This window comes from Physcomitrium patens, chromosome 12, assembly GCF_059467195.1.
Source record: "Physcomitrium patens ecotype Gransden chromosome 12, ASM5946719v1, whole genome shotgun sequence".
NCBI classification, from domain to species: Eukaryota; Viridiplantae; Streptophyta; class Bryopsida; order Funariales; family Funariaceae; genus Physcomitrium; species Physcomitrium patens.
In genome coordinates, this window is record NC_143421.1 from 4,816,794 (window position 1) to 4,836,762 (window position 19,969).

The window sequence follows — 19,969 nt, forward strand, 5'->3', positions numbered from 1 at the left end:
AGTTAAGGTGTTGATTTGGGAGCTACAGTCACTCTTTTTGACATAATGAACGCGTACAGACAACAATTGAGGATTGGTGACCGTGATCCTGAGACTCACATGGCATTAGTTTTCAATTCCAGACAATATGTTTGGATGAGAGAATTGCAAGAGTCTACATTTATCAAATTAATAATTGACAACTATTCAAATTTGTTAATCAAGCTAATTTTTCAATCAATCCAAAAAGAACCAATGAAAGCAACTGAAAACACTAATATAGATTCCTCTTTTTGAAATTATGTCTTGTGCTGGTGTACCTCTAAGTAGAATTTTATACCTACAAGACTCCATTGCATCAATGCCGGCTGTTTTATCGAAAAACAATTCGTTCTACAAGCTTCAACCTCTGAACGTAAATGATCAACCACAGAGTAAACCAATGTTACGAAAATTCAATTTCCATCACTCCTATTCATCGGTACTCAAAGAATGAACCAAAATCAAGCACCTAGAAGCGTCATATCCACAAAACCAGAAACATTACCAAGTACATGTACAATAATCTTCAATATTACAGTCATCATCTAATAATGCAGAATGCTGCCCCAATCAACATTGCATCGTTAAGGAAGCAACTTCAGTAACCTACCTATGTACAGTGGGCACTAGTATCGTAGTTTACTAGACGTTTAACAAGCTACACGATCATGTACATAAATGCTCCATTTTCATTCACCAAACCTCTAAATCCCCTACAAAATGCCTGATACAGAGGTCGACACTCACCAGAAGAATCTTGCAAGTTGAGTTGATATGCTCACTACACTGCAGAAATAAAGAATGGGTGACACAAATCTAAAGCTAAAACTGTGCTACATAGGTTTTCACGTGTTGCTGAAATCCAGAATTGAGCTGATTGAATTTCTTTAAACATGCAGCAGGGATGCCTACGTGCATTAAACACTTTGATAGAGTTGGTGGTCATTGAGAGGTTGGGCACGGCTACGAATTCGTCAGTACTCGCCCTGTATTGATAAGTTGCTGCAGAGTCCTGCTTGAAGAGATTATTTGCGAGGTCCCCGTCGGCCCGGCCTCCCTCCACCGAGTTCATTGTTTGCCACACTAATCCCAAAGAATAAAGAAATCCATAAAAAAGTAACCATGAAGATTCGAGACACAATATTTGCCCTCTGGGCACGCGAAGTCCATGATTCTGCGGCCCACAAACCAAGAGCCACGAGAAGAATCAGCTCACATAAACTTGACAGTTGCCTGTAATCACTCTGGGTCACACATGTCGCATATGAAATTGACAGTGCAAATCGCTGTATCCCTCCGCAGAATACAGAGCAGCCTGGAGATCGAATTACACGAACAGTCACGGATTGTGAGAGTTCATTATTCATTATATAAGTCCTTCAAAATATGGTCGACTTTACGCACCCCTGACCCTAGACAACTACAGGTTTTCTCGGCGCAGAATAAAGCTCAGAGACCTTTCAAGATCTACTCTTCATTTGCAAAAGAATGCAAAACGTTTCTGAAGACGTTAACGAATTCCGTAAACCATTTCAAGCCCAATCTAAAACTTACAGAAAGCAGAGATGAACTCGCAACAAAAACAAACAATCAACTTACCAGACGAATTACTCTCCGCTTTTTCAAGATCCTGGTGCTCTACGTCTTCTTTCTTAGCACAAACTACAGCAGACCTGGACCTCGCTAACCCTAACCTTGCCTTGGTCGATTCCCGAGGTTTTGCTTCAACGACGCTAAACCCAAACCTCTTGGCACGTACTGAAGATACCCTGTGCTGAACAGAGCAGCTTAACCTTGATTCAATATCCAATTTCATCACCACCTTTTGACGACAAGACAGAGAATTCTGAGAGCCAAGTGTGCCACGGTGCTGGTGCTCAATCCGACGCGACCATGGTTGCGCACACTGCCTAGCTCCGGAAAGAGAAAGCCCCGTTGCTTCCATCACGGTCGCAACAACCAAACGACCCCAAGTCAGCCCAATTCACAACGCGATCGCAAAGCCCCACTCCAAGACACGAAATAAGTAGCGATTGAGTTTCACGAGAAGAGGAAGCGACATCCCAGCAGAGCTACAACAATACTTGGGCATTCGAGGCGGAGAGACCCAAATCAGCAGTGGCGCTGAACGGTGCAAGGCGTGAGGGAGGGAGGGAGGGAGGCTTTAGGGTTGCGGGGTGGGGATCGAAGCGTGGCCTGGGAAAGGCCTCTCCGCTGCCTCTCATCGCTCATCTCATCTCTCTCTCCTCTGTGCTTCATCTGCTGCTGCAGCTCTGCTTCTTGCTTTGAGTCGTGGCGCATAATCTCTTCATCATCGCTGCCATCGCTCCTCCGTCCCTTTCCCGTCACCTTTGTCCTCACTCGTCACCGACTCCTCCGCTCTCATTCGGCGACGGAGGGCCACGATTTGGCTCATTTCACACTGCCTGTTGAGGACTTCTGGGATTCAAATCGTCACTTCCTTGGCTCCCGTGTGTAAGGAGTCTTGTATCGTGATTTTTGATACATGCAGGGTGAACTGGTCGCATTGATTGAAAAAGAGGTCCAACGACCCACCTTAAGCCTGCTACTCATGTCACTACTACCCATATTACAATTCATACTAAGATAGAGGTTTTGGTCTTAAATGATATTATAGCTCATATTATTATATGTTGGATCATGTGTAGTTCTTTTAAATATAATATCATGCTTTTTGGATTTACAAATGTTCTAATTGCTTCCTAATATTTGATGAATAATATATTTTGTGAATATCTAGATAATTTTGTTGTGTTACTTGATCAACATTCTTATGTATTTTAAGAATATAGATGAATATAAGCAACATATTTGCTTCATACTAAATAAATTTAAGAATACATGATTATATACTAAGTGTCACAAATATATACATTTACCTCAATAGTTATTTATATGATTAAATAGAAGTAGGTGAATATAGATTAATTTCATCAAGTCTTTTAGAAAAGTTTCCTAGAAGCTTCATAGATGGGGTTTTGACTTTAGATGTATATATAGGTTAGAAACTTGGCCAATAAACTAACCACATGTTGGTAGCTTGTGGAATAAGTTAACTATGTGGCACATACATAGATAACTTGCCTAGCAAGTTAAGACATATGACTAGCAAAGTCAACACGTTTTGGAAGTCTTATATGACATCACTACGTAGCTCCTAGTTATAAGTATATAAAGAGGCAAGAGTGAAGCCTTCTTCACTCTTGTCAATGTCTTTCTAGTCCTTAGTCTTGTTCTAAGACTTTCTAGTTTTCTTATTTTTGGTGATAGCCATTCTAATTTGATATTACATCACCTTTTGAGTGACTTTTTAGTTCTCTTCAGTGACACAAGAGTATATTGAGGATTATCTTTCTTTGAGATTTATGTCCTTGACAGTTTGACAAGAGTGCTAATATACAATTTTTGTCTTGTTTTAGAAGTAAGTGGATTATTCCACTTCTATTGTTGTGTTTTGAAGGTTGTAGACTATCCACCTTTAAACAAAAAATCTTATTTTTTAACATTGATCTTTTCTTTACAAGAGAGTGGATTATCTCTCTTTGTAGAAATTTTTATTAGAGGTTGCAGATTATTCTTTTCTAATTTAATTTTTTGGATTTGTTTAAATTATCTATCGAAGGAAAGATTATGGATGCTATTCTTAGCAAAAGTGAGAATAGATTTACAACTATTGCGAATCTTCATGAGCTTGTCAACACTCTTAGGACAGAAATTTCATGCATCACCAACATCAAACATGGGAGCACTACTTCTATATACATGGAAGAAGTCTAGAGTCTATATCAAGAAGTTGTGTAATTGAAGGAAACAAGTCAATGAGCCTCACAACCACATTCAGGGGATCTTGCTTCTACAAGCTCAAGAAAAATAAGAATTAATATGCCCAAGAAGTTTGATGGAATAAGATTAAAATTTTGAAGGTTTTTATAATAAATTAAGCTCTACTTAAGATTACATCCATTTGAATATGCAGATGGATTTACTCAAGTTGGCTTCATAGGCACACTTCTATCTAGAAGTGCTCTCTCTTGATTTGTACCTTTGATGGAAAAGGATTCTCGACTTCTTTATGATTTAAATTTATTCTTAGAATTATTTATGGCCACATTTGGAGAAAGTGATTGAAAACGAGTAGCAAAGATCAAATTCTTACCTTTACAATAAGGATCACAATCAACTACCACATATACTACTGAATTTTAAAACCTTGCTTGTAATGTGGACTAGAATGACAAAGCACTTATCAATCAATTTTGATATGGATTGAAAGATAATGTCAAAGATTTGTTATTAACAATACCAAAAGTAAAATCTTTGGAACAATTTATTACTTAAGCCATTGTATGCTACAATTGATTATTTGAAAGATGTCAAGAATAAAGACTTGGCTAAAGAAGAACAAGTCAAATAATAGTGGCAACTCCTAAGTTTTTTGAAACATATTCATCAAAGCTAGAACTAATGTAAATTGAAACGATATATTTCAACCCTCTCACGAAGAAGGAAAAGACTCATTGTTGCCAAGAAGGTTTATGTTTATATTGTAGAGAAGCTAAGTACACCATTGTCGTGTTGTAATACGACTATAGGATGAAAATATAAATGAAAAAGTTTTTATTAATATTTAGTCATCTTGGATGTTAGGTACAATGGCCAATTCCAGTGCCAATATTCAAGGGCTAGTTAATGTCATTCCATTGCAAGCTATACCACCGTACGTGACATCGGCAATATGCTCTGCCGACGTCATTGAATCAAGTACCTGTCAAAGACAAGAACTCGATGAAAAAATAATTCAGACAAGTGAGCCTTCACTCAAAGAAAGATAACAAAATATAAATAAATAAATATGTATATTGAAAGAGAAATTGGAATGGCTATTGCCAAAAGACAAGAAAACTAGAGACCCTTGAAACTAGACTAGAAGCAAGAAAGGAGTTGATAAGAGTGAAGAAGGCTTCACTCTTGTCTCTATATATACTATCCAACTAGGAACTACATGGCAACGTTCTATAGGACCTCCAATATGTGTTGACTTTGTAGGACACATGCCTTGACTTATAAGGCAAGTTTTTCTACGTGTGGACTATATAGTTAGCTTGATCTTCAAGCTAACAACATGTGTGGCACATGGCCAACTTGTTGACCACGTTTTTAATCCAAAAAATCAATTAAAGATACCTATGAAGTCAAAGCAACATCTATGAAACTTCTAGGAAGCTTCTATATTAAATACTATAGAATTAATTTACTTTTACCTACTTTTACTTACTTCCACCTATTTGTATATGTAATTACTAGCTTATATAAGTATGTCCATGACATTACCTTCCTTTCTAGGGACGAGTTCCACGAGGAGTGGTCATCATATGTTGAGGAAATCTATCATGCGAAGAATTGTATTCGCCACATACTCTAATCTTTGTTCTCTTCGAAGATGATTGATAGGGCCTCTCAACCATCGGTAGTGTCTTATACTAGGGCGGGAAGACCACCCAGTTATTTGATCATTGTTGAGGCCTTCATAACTTCCTTCAAATAGAACATTTGGAACACCATCAGGAGTTTTTCCTACCTCTAGCACAATCATCAAACATTGAGAGTCCCTTCCCAAATCGTGATACCAAACGCATTGTATCTCGCCATCTATTCAAGGAAGAACATGTCATTCTTGAAGATCTTCATCTCAATTGTGTCGTCTTGAAGGTTGTGACAATCGTAATATCTCATCTGGTAGATCAGCAAATGAAGGCTCTCGAGTCAAATCCACTGGTTGTTGGTTCTCCATCTCCTAAGCATCACTACTACAAAGAAGCTACGAACAAAGATTGAAAGTAGAATGTTATCTTGCCTAGAAGTTGTTTCTTTTATAAAAAAGATTTTCATCTTGATTTTGATGGATATCATTGATGAAAAGCCTCCACTACCTTTGCTACATTTGCAAGATTCTTTATTGGCTCCCATGTGCGTTCACTAATATCATATCCATGCCAATGGATAAGATATTCTAATTTATTTCGGCACTGCCTTGAATCTAAGACTTCTTCTACTTTAAATTCTTTATTATTGTCCACTTCTATAGGAGGAGGTGGAGCTTGTCATCTTCTTGGTATGTCCACTGTCTTGTATGGTTCAAGAAGAGACATGTGGAATATTGGATGGATTTTCATTGACTCTCGTAGATGTAAACGATATGCAATTGGATTGATTTGTGTAGAAATAGAAAATGGTCCAAGTCTTTGATAGTCCAATTTATCACAAGGACGAGTGGTCTTAATATTGTGACGAAGTAGCCATACCTTATTACCCAAGAAGAATGGTGGTTGTTCCTTTCGATATACATCCGCATTGACCTTTTGTTGTTCTTGAGCCTCTTTTAACTACGCCTTTATCGTTGCATGTAGCTCTGATAAATGAATCGCCATATCTTTCTCAACAGGATTATCAACTTTTAAAAAGTCAAAAGTATCAAGTCGTAGATAATAACCATAATCAACAAAAAAAGGTGTTTGTTTTGTAGAAGAATGTACCGTGTTATTGTAAGCAAACTTTGCCAATGGCAAAAGAGTTGTCCAATTATCTTGTTGGTAATTAATGGTACATCTTAAATATTGCTCCAAAACTTGATTAACATGCTCCGTTTGTCCATCAGTTTGAGGATAGAATGTCGAAGATAGTTTTATATCCACTTTAAGAATCTTGAAAAGAGTCCGCCAAAATCTTGATACAAAGTGTGTTCCCCTATCTGATATAATATCCTTGGGTAATCCATGATAGCGATGGATATTATCAAGAAAGAGCTTAGCTGTTTCTTCACCAGTGATAGATTTTGTACATGGTACAAAATGTGCCATCTTGGTAAAACGATCTATTATTACGAATATAGAGTCATAAGAATCTGACATTGGAAGATCCGTGATGAAGTCCATAGAAATAGAAGACCATGGTTGTTCTTGAATGGATAATGGCTGAAGAAGCCCAAAAGGTTGATGACGAGGAGTTTTTGATCTTGAGCAAACATCACATGATTGTACAAAATCTTTGACTGCCTTCCACATTTGAGGCCACCAAAAATCTCTAGATATCAGCTCCAAAGTCTTATTATATCTAAAATATCCTGCTATTGGAAAGTCGTGACGAGCTTGAAGAATATGTAAACGTGCTTCTTCTTCTGGAACATATAGGCATCCTTCGAAATAGAGTAGGTTGTTCTTGAATTCAAATTTAGAAGGATCATGAGATTTAGAAGAATTATTCTTGATATCATGAACAAGAGGGTTTGAAGACATACTTAACTGGACTTCCTTAAGAAAAGTTAAATCAATAGTCAATGTTGATTTTATTGCTAAAAGATGAAATTACTCCGGCTTCAAGAGAACCATTCTTTGTTGCTCAAAAGTTACATCTCCTTCTTTTGGTACAAGATAAGAACGTCTAAACAAGGCATCGGACAAACCTTGTTGTTTTCCTGGCCAATAAGTGATGATGAATTCGAATCTTGATAAAGACATACTCCAACGACCTTGACGATGATTTAATACGTGTGTTGATATAAAATACTCGAGGTTCTTGTGATCAGTATACACGGTGATTGGACTAGAAGCACCTTCTAGATATTGATGCCATTCTTGAAAAGAATCCACAATTGCAAGAAGTTCTTTGTCATGGATCTCATAATTGATTTCTGCTGTTGAGAATTTTCTTAAATGAAAGGCTACTAGATGAAGTTTGTCATCTATTCCCATTTATGATAAAATCACATCTAGAGCAAAGTCTGATGCATCTGTTTCCATAAAGAATGCTTTGAAAAAATCAACATGATACAAGATTGGTGCAGAAACAAACGTTGTCTTCAAAGATTCAAAAGCAACTTCCGCTTCTTCATTCTATTGAAGTTTGTCTTTACAAGTCAAATATGTAAGTGGAGCTGCAACTCGAGAGAAGTCCTTGATAAAGATTCGATAGTAGTTGGCAAATCCCAAAAAACATTGGACATCTCTTACCGTTTTTGGGATCTTCCAATCTATAATAGTTTGAAATTTTTTAGGATCTATGATAAGTCCATCATTTGAAATGATGTAATCTAAGAAATTGACTTGAATAGTGTGGAATACACACTTTTCTATCTTGGCATAGAGTTTTGTATTTCTTAATTTTTATAACAAATGATGAACATGAAGTTCATGTTCTTCTGGATTCTTAGAATAGATCAAGATGTTGTCTAGATAACAGGCCACAAAATCGTCCAAAAACTCTCAAAAAACATCATTTATTAGATGTTGAAAAGCTGTTGGTGCATTTGTAAGTCCAAAAGACATGACGTTGTATTCAAAATGTCCATACCCAGTTCGAAACGTAGTCTTTTATTCATCCCTTTCTTTGATGCGTACTAGATTGTATGCTCCCCGGAGATCTATTTTTGTATAGAACTTAGCTTGATTCAACTGATCAAGAAGTCTAGATATTAAAAGTAGTGGATACCTATTCTTGATAGTAATCTTGTTGAGTCCTCGATAATCAATACATATCTACAATGATCCATCTTTTTTCTTCACAAATAGAATTGGAGCTCCTGCCGGAGATTTAGAATGGCATATGAAATTCTTGGCTAGATTTTCTTCAATATACTCCTTGAGTTCAGTCAACTCATTTTATGATAAACTATAGATTGGTCCGAATGGCAGTTATGCTCTTTCTTGAAGGTCAATTAATCAATCATAGGGACGATGTTCCGAGAGTGTATCCGCATTCTTTTTTTCAAATACATCTTGAAATTCTTCATATTGGCTTGGAATGCCACTTGAAGTCTTTTCACTAGAAAAAACAGGTGTGGCATAAATAATATATGGTGATTCTTTCATAGCAGCATGCAAAAAAGCTTTTGCACCTATCAATACGGGTTTAATTGAACTGGACTTATGACTCTCTATTTAATTAACTACATTGTTAATTATACTTTTAGAGAAAGTAAGAGTTCGAGAAATCCAATCTATTTGAGGGTTGTATTTTTCTAACCACAATAAACCTAAAATTACTAGATTAGAGGGAAATCTAATGATAATAAGTACTACAAAACTATTATGACTATTGATTATTACTTCTATAGGAAGGGTTTTGTGAGTAATATCTCTTGAAGACAATAAACGACCATCTATGACTTCTATATGAATAGGTTTAGTTTTCTTTACTAAAGATATGCTATGTCTTTTAGTAAATTCTTCATCTAAGAAATACGCCGAGGGTCTTGAATCTAACAAGGCAGAGGCTTTGTAATATTTAGGTCCTAAAATAACATTTAATGTAAAACAAGGAGAGGGCTTTGAAGAAAGAATAGGACCTTTATTAGATGTTGTGCAAGGTTTCAACCGCATAGTCCTTATTGTAGCTGGACAAACTCGTTTTCGGACATATTGTCTTCTTTCACAGCCATACTCCTCATTTTGTGATTGCGTCGTTTCTTTGGACAATGTTGAGCAGTGTGCTTTAGTTCTCCACAATATAAACATAATCCTTCTTGACACCGACGAGTCTTTTCTTGCTCTGTAAGAGGTTTAAAACGTACTGCATCAATTTTCATATCCTCTACTTCCGAATGTATGTATTGAAGAGGTGTTGGTGTTGCCATTGAATTATAGTAACGTTGAGGTCTACTTGTACGGTTCTCAGATCGAAATTCAAAAAGGCGATTGTCGCACTTCACAGTAAAGTCAATTGCTTGACTCAATGTTTGAGGATCAGGTAAGTTGAGCATTAATTTTTTTACCTCATATTGTAATCCATAGAGAAATTGGTTAATAAGTACAACATGATCCTACTTGATATTAATTACAAGTTATCAAAATTGTGAAGCATACAAGGTTACTGATCGATTGCCTTGTCGTAAAATATGGATCTTATTGGTTGCAACACGAATTGCATCATGTTCTCTATACATGGATCGAAACTCCGTTAGAAAAGCTTCTAAATTATCTAATATTGGATGTCGTCGTTCAAGAAAAGATGAAAACCACGATAGTACTGAATCTGAAAGAAGCGTATCAATAAATCTAACTTATGATCCTGGAGTTGGGTAGCTTTGGGGTTGAAGTTCAATCACAAGTTACACTTGATTGATAAATCCTTGAAACTTAAATCTGGTGACATCAAACTTCTCGGATAGGACAATTCTTGATTCTTTAACACTAGAAGGGCGTTCCACCATAGGAGAAAAGACATGGTCTGGTACAGATGTTGAAGCAACTCCAACCATTTCTATATCTTCACTTCCTGCCAATCTTATTGCTCCTTGTGGTGGTAAATTGAGTTGATGCATCGCAAGCATTAACTCCCTCAATTGCTCTTGCATTTGTGCCATTGCATTCTTCATTTCAACAAGTTCTGCCATGATAACACTTAAAAAAGAGAAGATGTCTAATATCACTCAAGACAAATAGAAGAGAGGGCTTGAGAACAAAGAAAATACTAAGGACAATATCAGTTTAGAAGAGGGTAATCTACAACTTCTAATATGCTTATATCTTATCAAGAAAAAGGTGTAATCCACTCTTAATCAAGATTAGACAAAGCTCTGATATTGTAGGTATAATCTTGTCAATCTGTCAAGAATAAGAACTCGATGAAAAAACAATTTAGACAAGTGAGCCTTCACTCAAAAAAAAATAATAAAATATAAATAAATAAGTATGTATATTGAAAGAGAAATTGGAATGGCTATTGCCAAAAGATAAGAAAACTAGAGACCCTTGAAACTAGACTAGAAGCAAGAAAGGAGTTGACAAGAGTGAAGAAGTCTTCACTCTTGTCTCTATATATACTATCCAACTAGGGACTACGTGGCGACGTTCTATAGGACCTCCAATATGTGTTGACTTTGTAGGATACATGCCTTGACTTACAAGACAAGTTTTTCTACGTGTGGGCTACATAGTTAGCTTGATCTTCAAGCTAACAAAATGTGTGGCACATGGCCAACTTGTTGACCACGTTTCTAATCCAAAAAGTCAATTAAAGACACCTATGAAGTCAAAACAGTGTCTATAAAGCTTCTTAGAAGCTTCTATATTAAATACTATAGAATTAATTTATTTTTACCTACTTTTACTCACTTCCACCTATTTGTATATGTAATTACTAGCTTATATAAGTATGTCCGTGACAGTACCCTCCGTACTAACGAAACAACTAGGATCATTTTTTAACCCTACATGGAATAAGCCTAGTAGGTATATATTGATAGAGACACCGAATATGCTTGATGGAAGGTGTAAGAAGACCACTTCGTTATTTCCATTGTAGACAGATTAGTCATTATACTAATGAATGTTCCAATTCCAGAGCTAGTGATGATTACACACTAATGTGTGGAAATTACAAATAGTCGAGGCATATTTATCAGCAATGTAATGCTCCGTTCAATTTTAATAATTGAGATCAGTAGATCCAAAGCCATGGAAAAATTGAGGAGATAAATTGAGGTCCTCAAGATACTCCGGTAAATCAGGTGGAATGTATCCAAGCTGTTCTTACCAAGAGTCGGCAAAAGGAAAAACGACCAATTCAACATTTGATTGAGCTTGATACGAAGGACCAATTTGATCCAATTACGGAGACATCTAATCAAGGTCCTGTTACGAGCTTCTTATGCGGTATGAGACCTGACTCGGTTGGGCAACCTAATGAGGTCTCGATTACGGAGGCTTCGGTTCTATTTCAAGCTGTTTCGTTCTCTATGCCATTTCAAGAAAAACATCCTTTTTGTGAGAAGATCCTCTTAGAGGCTGAAATTCTATGGAAGTGCGGTTTGTCGTTCCAATTTCAAATCCAAGGCGGAAGAATAGGAGACCTCATGGAGTTAAAAGAAAAAGAGAGGAAAAAAAAGAGGGCTTTCAGAGAACGGAATTTTTAGAGTTGGAGAGCTAGCTTCAAGCTCCTTCAAAAGATGTAAGACTAGGATTTCATAGGATTTGGAAGGACTTTGCAATCGTTGCTCAAAGTCAATGTTTGTATTGGTGATTGGATTTTTTACAATAAAGTTAAGGCTAGTACTCTTGATTGTTTTGTGAAATTAGAAAAATATCTACGGTTGAAATTTTAGAGATATCTAGATGGTTGAATATGCCAAGTGCATGCAAAAATTTATATTAATCTAATAGTACAGATAGAGGATATTTGATCATTAGTGTAAAGAGATATCAAAAGTCGGCATATTGGGGTTGTTTAGGGTTTCTATAATATCTGGAGATCTATTAGTTGGAATAAAGTGAATTTTCATGTGATAAGTCAAAGACTTGTGAATGAGAGCTACACATAAGGTTTGAATGAGAATTAATGGTTGGAGAAGGAAAAATTGCAAGTCAAGGTTTATCATATACTTTGTAAGTGGCGGTCAAGGGACATTAGTGTGGATTTAGGACGTTTTCTTATAATCTATAAGTTAGATTGGATTGAAACTTCTTGAGCATTTAGAAGACTTGCAAAGATACTAGTGGTAAAAGTTTTACAACAATTGGACGATCGGATTGAGAATTACAGCTTACCAAAGCTCGCTATCTAGGATTAGGATTTAAAAATTCTAAAAAAATAATAATTAAAAATTAAAAAAAAATAATACAAATAAAAAAATAAAATAAAACTAACAAATAACAAAAGAATTTGTGCTTATAATATCTTAAATTTATTAAAAATAGTGTTTCTAAGGACTTTGTATTGGGATTAAGCTTTACATTGAAATCCGAAATAGTTTGTATTTAGATGGTTGAAACTTACTAGACTACTTGGATACTTACAAAACATCATTTTATCTTCCATAGTAAAATATCCGGTATATTCTGAAGCAATAGAGCATATAATACGACATAAGTGGTGAATCCGATGTGAAATGCTTGAGGTGGGAGATATTAAAATTTGTTTATTTTTATTTTTATTTTATGGAGAATGAGAATAAAAATTTTGAAGGAGCTTTGGAAGGAGCTTCAAGTGGAGCTTGTGGTGGGATTTCTTCTAAAAGATAAGGTATGTACATGGATCCATCCATTGCTAGTATATTTCAAGCCTTATCATTATCTATGCAGCAACAACAAAGCAATGATTGCAAAGAAGCTTTAGGTCAATAAAATTGATCAATTTGATGGAAGGGATATTTCAAGGTATTTAAGATATTATGTTCGGGAAATGGAATTAAATTGGATTTCTCAAAAGAAGATGGTTGAATTATTTGGACTTGCCATGATACCAAAAATAAGAAAGCATATTACATCAATTATGGAGTATTATGGAAATTCATTGGAGATTTTTTTGCATGCATTAAAAGACGAATATTTTTTGGAGGACACTGATTGTGTTAATAAGAAACTATTTCTAGAATGGATTGAGCGGCTTGATAAGAATTTGAAAGCAATAGAGCTACTAAAGAAATTTGAGAGGCAGTATTCTCAATTATCAAAGGTAGAAAAATTGACATTAGAGCCGAATAAGGTTGAATTATTTCTTCAAGCTGTTGATGGAAAATTACAAGGGAAATTGGAGTTGCTTCTTAAAGACAAAGAAGAAGATGAAGGATTGACAAGAAAGTGAAAAAATATTAAAAATGCAGTGGATTTGCTTATAAAAAGGGAAAGGAAGAAAGATACAAGTAATATTCCAAAAGTAGTACAAGCACCTAAAATTCCAGTACATACAACACAATCAACAATGCCTACTGTTCAACCTTCAATATCTTTATCGAAGAATGGAGATATGAAAATTGAAGAAATTATACGTGGAATACGAGATCTTCAAATCAAATTGGTAAGACTTGAAGAAAACACTTCTACAAATAATTTGAAGAATGTTTCAAAATAAAGATATGTACAAAGATGTATCTTGTGTGATGACGCTTGAGATACTAGGAAGGATTGCAATGAATTTAATAATATAGTACAGCAAAGAGTTATTTATTGGAAAGTTGGAAAGATTGTATTAAAGGATACAAAGGGTCTTTTTCAAACCAATTTTGACAAAGGAGGTATGAAAGCATTGATTCAAGATTATTTAATAGAACATGGAATAGCAACATGAGAGAGTACAAGTTATAGTGCTAGAATAGATGATGACTTTGGTGGAAGTATAGAAACTAGTGAATTTTGGACTTCTGCCATTTCTACAATACAAAAAGGAAAAATGCCTAGAAAAGTGTTATTGAGGACTACAGCTACAATATGAGGTGCAATAGGTTGGAAAGATCCTATTGAGTCTCTTTTAGTTCATGCATATATTGCTAAGAGCCAATATGAAGCTTTGATGGAAGAAAAGAGATGAGAAAATTTTGATGATACAAGAGAAGGAAATTCTTCTAAGAAGCAAACTCGATGAGACAAGGCTCGTGAGGCGGCTTCACAAGAATTGCCTCTAAAGGATACTTCAGCATCATTGGAAGAAAAAACAAAGAAGACAAAAGATAAGGATAAATCAATTGCTTATAAGCTACTTTCTGATATTGAAGCGGCAACCAATTTAAAAGGGGTGCTAGAAGAACGTATATTAAATGTCAAGGTCGAATTTACATTGAAAGAGATTTTGGGAATTGCAAAAAAGGAGTTTCATGATATTATCATTGACAGCATTAAGCAAAAGAGATAATTAATGGATGAAGCTGGAATGATTCATGCTATTGATGCAAGATTATATAAAGATGAAGAAAAAGTTGATAATGGTTATAAATAATCAACAAATAAAAAGAATAAATATAATCAATGAGTATGTTTCAAAGATTATAGTGATGAGGAAATGAAAGCTTTAAGCCATTATACTCGAAAGCATTGGGCAAGAGCAACTACTAAATTATTAATAAAAGTAGGAGATATAGAAGAACCAATTGTTGCTTTAATTGACCATGGTTTTGAAATAAATATTATGTTTAAGGATCTTTATAAGAAGCAAAAAATGGCCAATTGATTTGGAACATAGATGGGTAATACGGGTAGCTAATAACACACAAGGTGAATTATATGGAGCTTGTTTAGATGTCAAAATTCAGATTGGAGATGTTGGGACAGAACAACATTTCTTTATTCAAGATACAACATCTTATCCATTGATTTTAGGACAACCTTATATTACTGCAACAAGAATGGAAACAAAAGTACTTGATAATGGTTCTACTTATACAAGGATACGTAGTGAAGATGGAAGGAAAGTTGTATAATTTCTAACAGTACCTCTTAATCATGATCGAAATCGAGATAGGTTGAGGAAGAAACCATTGCCAAGGATTGTTGAAGAATTTAAGAATTTTGAAGAAGTACCACTATAAAGCGAGATTATGGAGGTACAAAAGAGGAGGTACTCTCGTGAAATGTAGGTGCCTTTGATGCAAGTTTTATTGATATTTTTGAGAATGGAAATATTATATATAAGAAAGTTGATGATTTTAAAAGAAAAGAAAAAAAAAAGATTATATAGTATTGAAAGGAAATTATGCAAGTTAGGGACATTAAAAGATGATGAAAGGATTTTAGATATTTATAAAGAAAATAGATTGGAGGATTCTTTGGAATTAATTGCATCTATTGGATTAGGAGATAATGATAAGATTGTGGAAATTTATTCCAGGGAGGTTTATACTATACTTGAATCTTTTCAAGCACCAAAAGTTATTGTAGAGACAAAATATAAAACACTAGATAAAAAGATAAAATCTGTTGCCGGACCTTTATTAAAAGATTTTAAGGAAAAAATGAAAGAAGCATCAAAAGAAGAGAGTTTAAGAGATCCAAAGAAGATTGGACATTAGTTTACAAAGGAGACTTTTGAAGAATTGAAGATTGGATATGATGGTTCTTTATTTCCAACAAAAATTGAATATTTTAAAAAAATGCTTGCGAAACGAGGTAAATCATTTACCTTTGGGTCTAGTGAAATAGGATGTGTAGATTCTAATATTGTTGCTCGTATGGTTATCTTTATAGTACATCATGTGCCTTGGAACTTAAGGCCAATTTCCGTGCCGAGGGCACATTTATCTAAATTTGTAGAATTATTGAAAGAAAAGAGGTGAATAAAAATTTTGGAGCCTTTTTTTTCTCTATATTTTAGTCGTTGATTTACGATGCTTAAGAAAAATAGATTGTTACATTTTATTCAAGATATGCAGCCAAAGAATGCAGTAACTATAAGAAATGTAGGTATAGGACCTTTAGTAGACGAGTTTACAGAAGCGTTTGTAGGAAAGGTAATTTATTCAATGGATGATTTATATTCGGGTTATGATCAATTTTAACTTACGCATAGGAGTAGAGATCTAACAACTATGAGAATGCCACTTGGATTAGTTAAAATATGTACTCTCCCACAAGGTACTACTAACTCAATTGCTCATATGATGAATGGGATGAACAAGATATTAAGAGACTTCATTTTTGAAAAAACTATGCCTTTTTTAGATGATGTTCTTATCAAAGGATGTAAAGAAGGAAAAAAAGATGAAACTTTAGATGAGAAGGGATGTTGCAATCATGTTGTTAATCATATACATGATTGTGAAAAGATTTTAATTCAACTTGAAGAGGTTCATCTTACACTTTCAGGAGCAAAATCTACATTTGGAGTGCAAGAAGTTCTTATTGTTGGACATTTGTATGGGTTTTATGGAAGAAAGTCAAATTTAAGCAAAGTTGATGCAATAGGAAGGATGAAAGATTCATGTGACTCTTTAACAAAAGTACGCAGGTTTTTAGGAGCTTGTGTATTTTATCGTATATGGATTCTTTATTATGCTTATATAACGGATCCATTGTATGAATTATTATATAAAGATTATCAATTTAAATGGGAAAGAAAGCATATTAAAGTAATTCAGAAGCTAAAGGTGTTATTGATGATACCTCCAATTTTAAGAAGAATTGATTATAACTGTAATAGACAAATAATTCTTATTGTGGATACTAGTCCTATTGCTATTAAATGGACTATGGATCAAGATGATTTAAGTGGAAATAGATTTGTTGTTCGATTTGGAGCTAAAGTTTTAAGTATTCTTCAATGTGCATATTCACAAGTCAAAAGAGAAATTTGAGGAGTTATTTCGGCTATAAAAGTTGAAAGGGATTATTTCATTGGTGCAGCAGTAGTAATTGAAATAGATTGCTTGCCATTACTTAGAATGATTATTAATTGTTAACCGCCGGATATTGCAATGTTAAGATGGATTGCTTATATTAAGTCATTAAATCCGGAATTTAAGAATGTTGCTAGAAAAGATAATTTAGTAGTATACATGCTATCTCGAGCAAGATATGAAAGAGAAGACAAAATGGTTGAAGACATTAATGATGTTGGATCAAAATTCTATTCAATATCAAATCTTAACAAAGAAGACAAGCTATTTCTTGAAGAATTTTATGAAAGAGAATTATTGGATATTGGTCATTACTTGAATAACTTAACTAAGCAACAAAATTGGTCTACAGAAAAATTTAAACAAATAAGAAAAAAACATATGGATTTTTGTTTCAAGAAGGATTTTTATGGAAGAGACCAAAGAAAGGAATTGGAATGCCACAAAGAGTGATAGGCAGTAAGAAAGAGAAACAAAAATTATTAAAAGGGTTTCATGATAGTTTATAGGCAGAATATAGAGAAATTTGGGCTACTTTTGTTAAGCTTAAAGAACGATATTGGTAGAAAAATATGTATCGAGATGTGCTCTTATTTGTAGAGTCATGTAAAATTTGTCAAACATATTCTAATATACGACATTGAGATGGTCTTCATCCTACATATCCTCTAGCTATTCATTTTAAATGAGTTTTTGATTTGGTTATTATGCCAATTGGGTTATGGCAAATGAGATATTTGATCTTAGCTCGTGAAGATTTATCAAATCAAGTAGAAGGAAGAGCATTGAGAACAAAATCTATGGAAGGAATTTGTAGATTTTTTCTTGAAGTTGTTATTTGTCCCTATGGATGTATAGGAAAAATCACTACAGATTATGGAGAATTAAATACACAAAAAGCTTGTGAATTCTTTGAAAGATGTGGAATTAAACTATTATTGATTACTACTTATAATCCTGAAAGAAATACAAAAAGTGAACGTGGTTACCCACCAATTGTGAAAGTATTAGTTAAAGCTTGTAATGGGAAGGTTAGAGAATGGCCATGACTTTTGTCATTTGTATTATGGACTAATCGAACAACTCATAGCTCAGTAACGGGATATATGCCTATTGAGCTTATGACAGGTCAAAAACCAATTATGCCAATTAAAAAAAAGGTACCTACTTGGAGTATGCTACCATGGGAAGATGGATTGACAAGAGAAGAACTTCTAGCTATTAGAATTCAAAAATTAGAGCAAAGGTCGGAAGATGTGCAAATAGCATTAGAAAGGTTAAAAAGAGCAAGGTTACAAAACAAGGCACGATTTGATAAGCAGCATCGATTAAAGCCTAAAGCAATTGAAGAAGGTGATTGGATTTTGATCTATGATAGTAGCTTGGATATTCAACATAGTACTTTAGAGAAGTTTTCTAAACGATGGTTTGGACCGTATGTGGTAACAACTGTTCATGATAATGTAACTTACTCATTGTGGGAGTTAAATGGAACGAGGTAAAAAATATCAATTGCAAGGAATCGAGTAAAAATATTTAAACAAAGATACACAGAAATAAGTATAGAAGACGTTGGAGAAGACATAGATATTCCTCAATAGGAGGATGAAATTGACTTGGATAACAAAAGTGATGAAGAGGATTTGAACGAAGACTTAGAGAACATATTATGAATCAAACAACAATTAGGTTATTTGGTGCATACCAGAGGATGCACATGTTCAGAGGGGATGGATGTCGTGTTGTAACATGACTTTATGGTGAAAATATAAATGAAAAAGATTTTATTAATAATTAGTCATCTTGGATGTTAAGAACAGTGGCCAATTCTAATGCCAATATTCAAGGGCCAGTTAATATCACCCCATTGTAAGCTATACCACTGTACGTGACATCAGCAATATGCTCCGCTGACATTATCGAATCAAGTACCCTCTGTATCAATGAGACAACCAAGATCATTTTTTAACCCTACATGGAACAAGCCTAATAGGTATATATCAATGGAGACACCCAATATGCCTGATAGAGGGTACAAGAAGACCACTTGGTTATTTTCGTTGCAAACAAATTAGTCATTATGCTAATGAATGTCCCAATTCCAAAGCTAGTGACGATTACACACTAATGTGTGGAAATTACAAACAGTCGAGGCATACTTATCAGTAATGTAATGCTTCGTTCAATTTCAATAATTAGGATCAGTAGATCCAAAGCTATCGAAAAATTGAAGAGATAAATTGAGGTCCTCAAGATACTCTAGTAAATCAGGTGGAATGTGCCCAAGCCATTCTTACCAAGAGTCGGCAAAAGGAGAAAGGACTAATTCAACATTTGATTGAGCTTGATACGAAGGACCAATTTGATCCAATTACGGAGACATCCAATCTAGGTCCTGTTATGAGCCTCTTATCCGATATGATACCTGACTCGATTGGGCAACCTAATGAGGTCTCGATTACAGAGGCTTCGGTTGCATTTCAAGTTGTTCCGTTCTCTATGTCGTTTCAAGAAAAACGTCTTTTTTGTGAGAAGATCCTCTAAGAGGTGGAAATTCTATAGAAGTGCGGTCTGTTGTTCCAATTTTGAGTCCAAGGCGGAAGAATAGGAGACCTCACGGAGTTAAAGGAAAAAGAGAGGAAAAAGAAGAAGGCATTTGGAGATCAGAATTTTTGGAATTGGAGAGCTAGCTTCAAGCTCCTTCAAAAGATGTAAAACTTGGGTTTCATAGGATTTGGGAGGACTTTGCAATCGTTGCTCAAAGTCAATGTTTGTATTGGTGATTGGATTTTTTGCAATAAAGTTAAGGCTAGTACTCTTGATTGTTTTGTG

At 34.7% G+C, this 19,969-nt stretch overlaps 1 protein-coding gene across 1 annotated transcript; it reads right to left on the reverse strand.

The window, feature by feature from the left end:
* Window positions 1-504: 504 nt before the first annotated feature.
* LOC112289898 (uncharacterized) lies at window positions 505-2,345 on the reverse strand. Its single transcript, XM_073537511.1, has 2 exons — window positions 1,621-2,345; window positions 505-1,195 (listed from the first exon to the last, which is right to left on the reverse strand). The coding sequence occupies exons 1-2, from the start codon at window positions 1,964-1,966 to the stop codon at window positions 1,047-1,049; spliced, it is 495 nt and encodes a 164-aa protein (XP_073393612.1). The 5' UTR covers window positions 1,967-2,345; the 3' UTR covers window positions 505-1,046.
* Window positions 2,346-19,969: the final 17,624 nt, after the last annotated feature.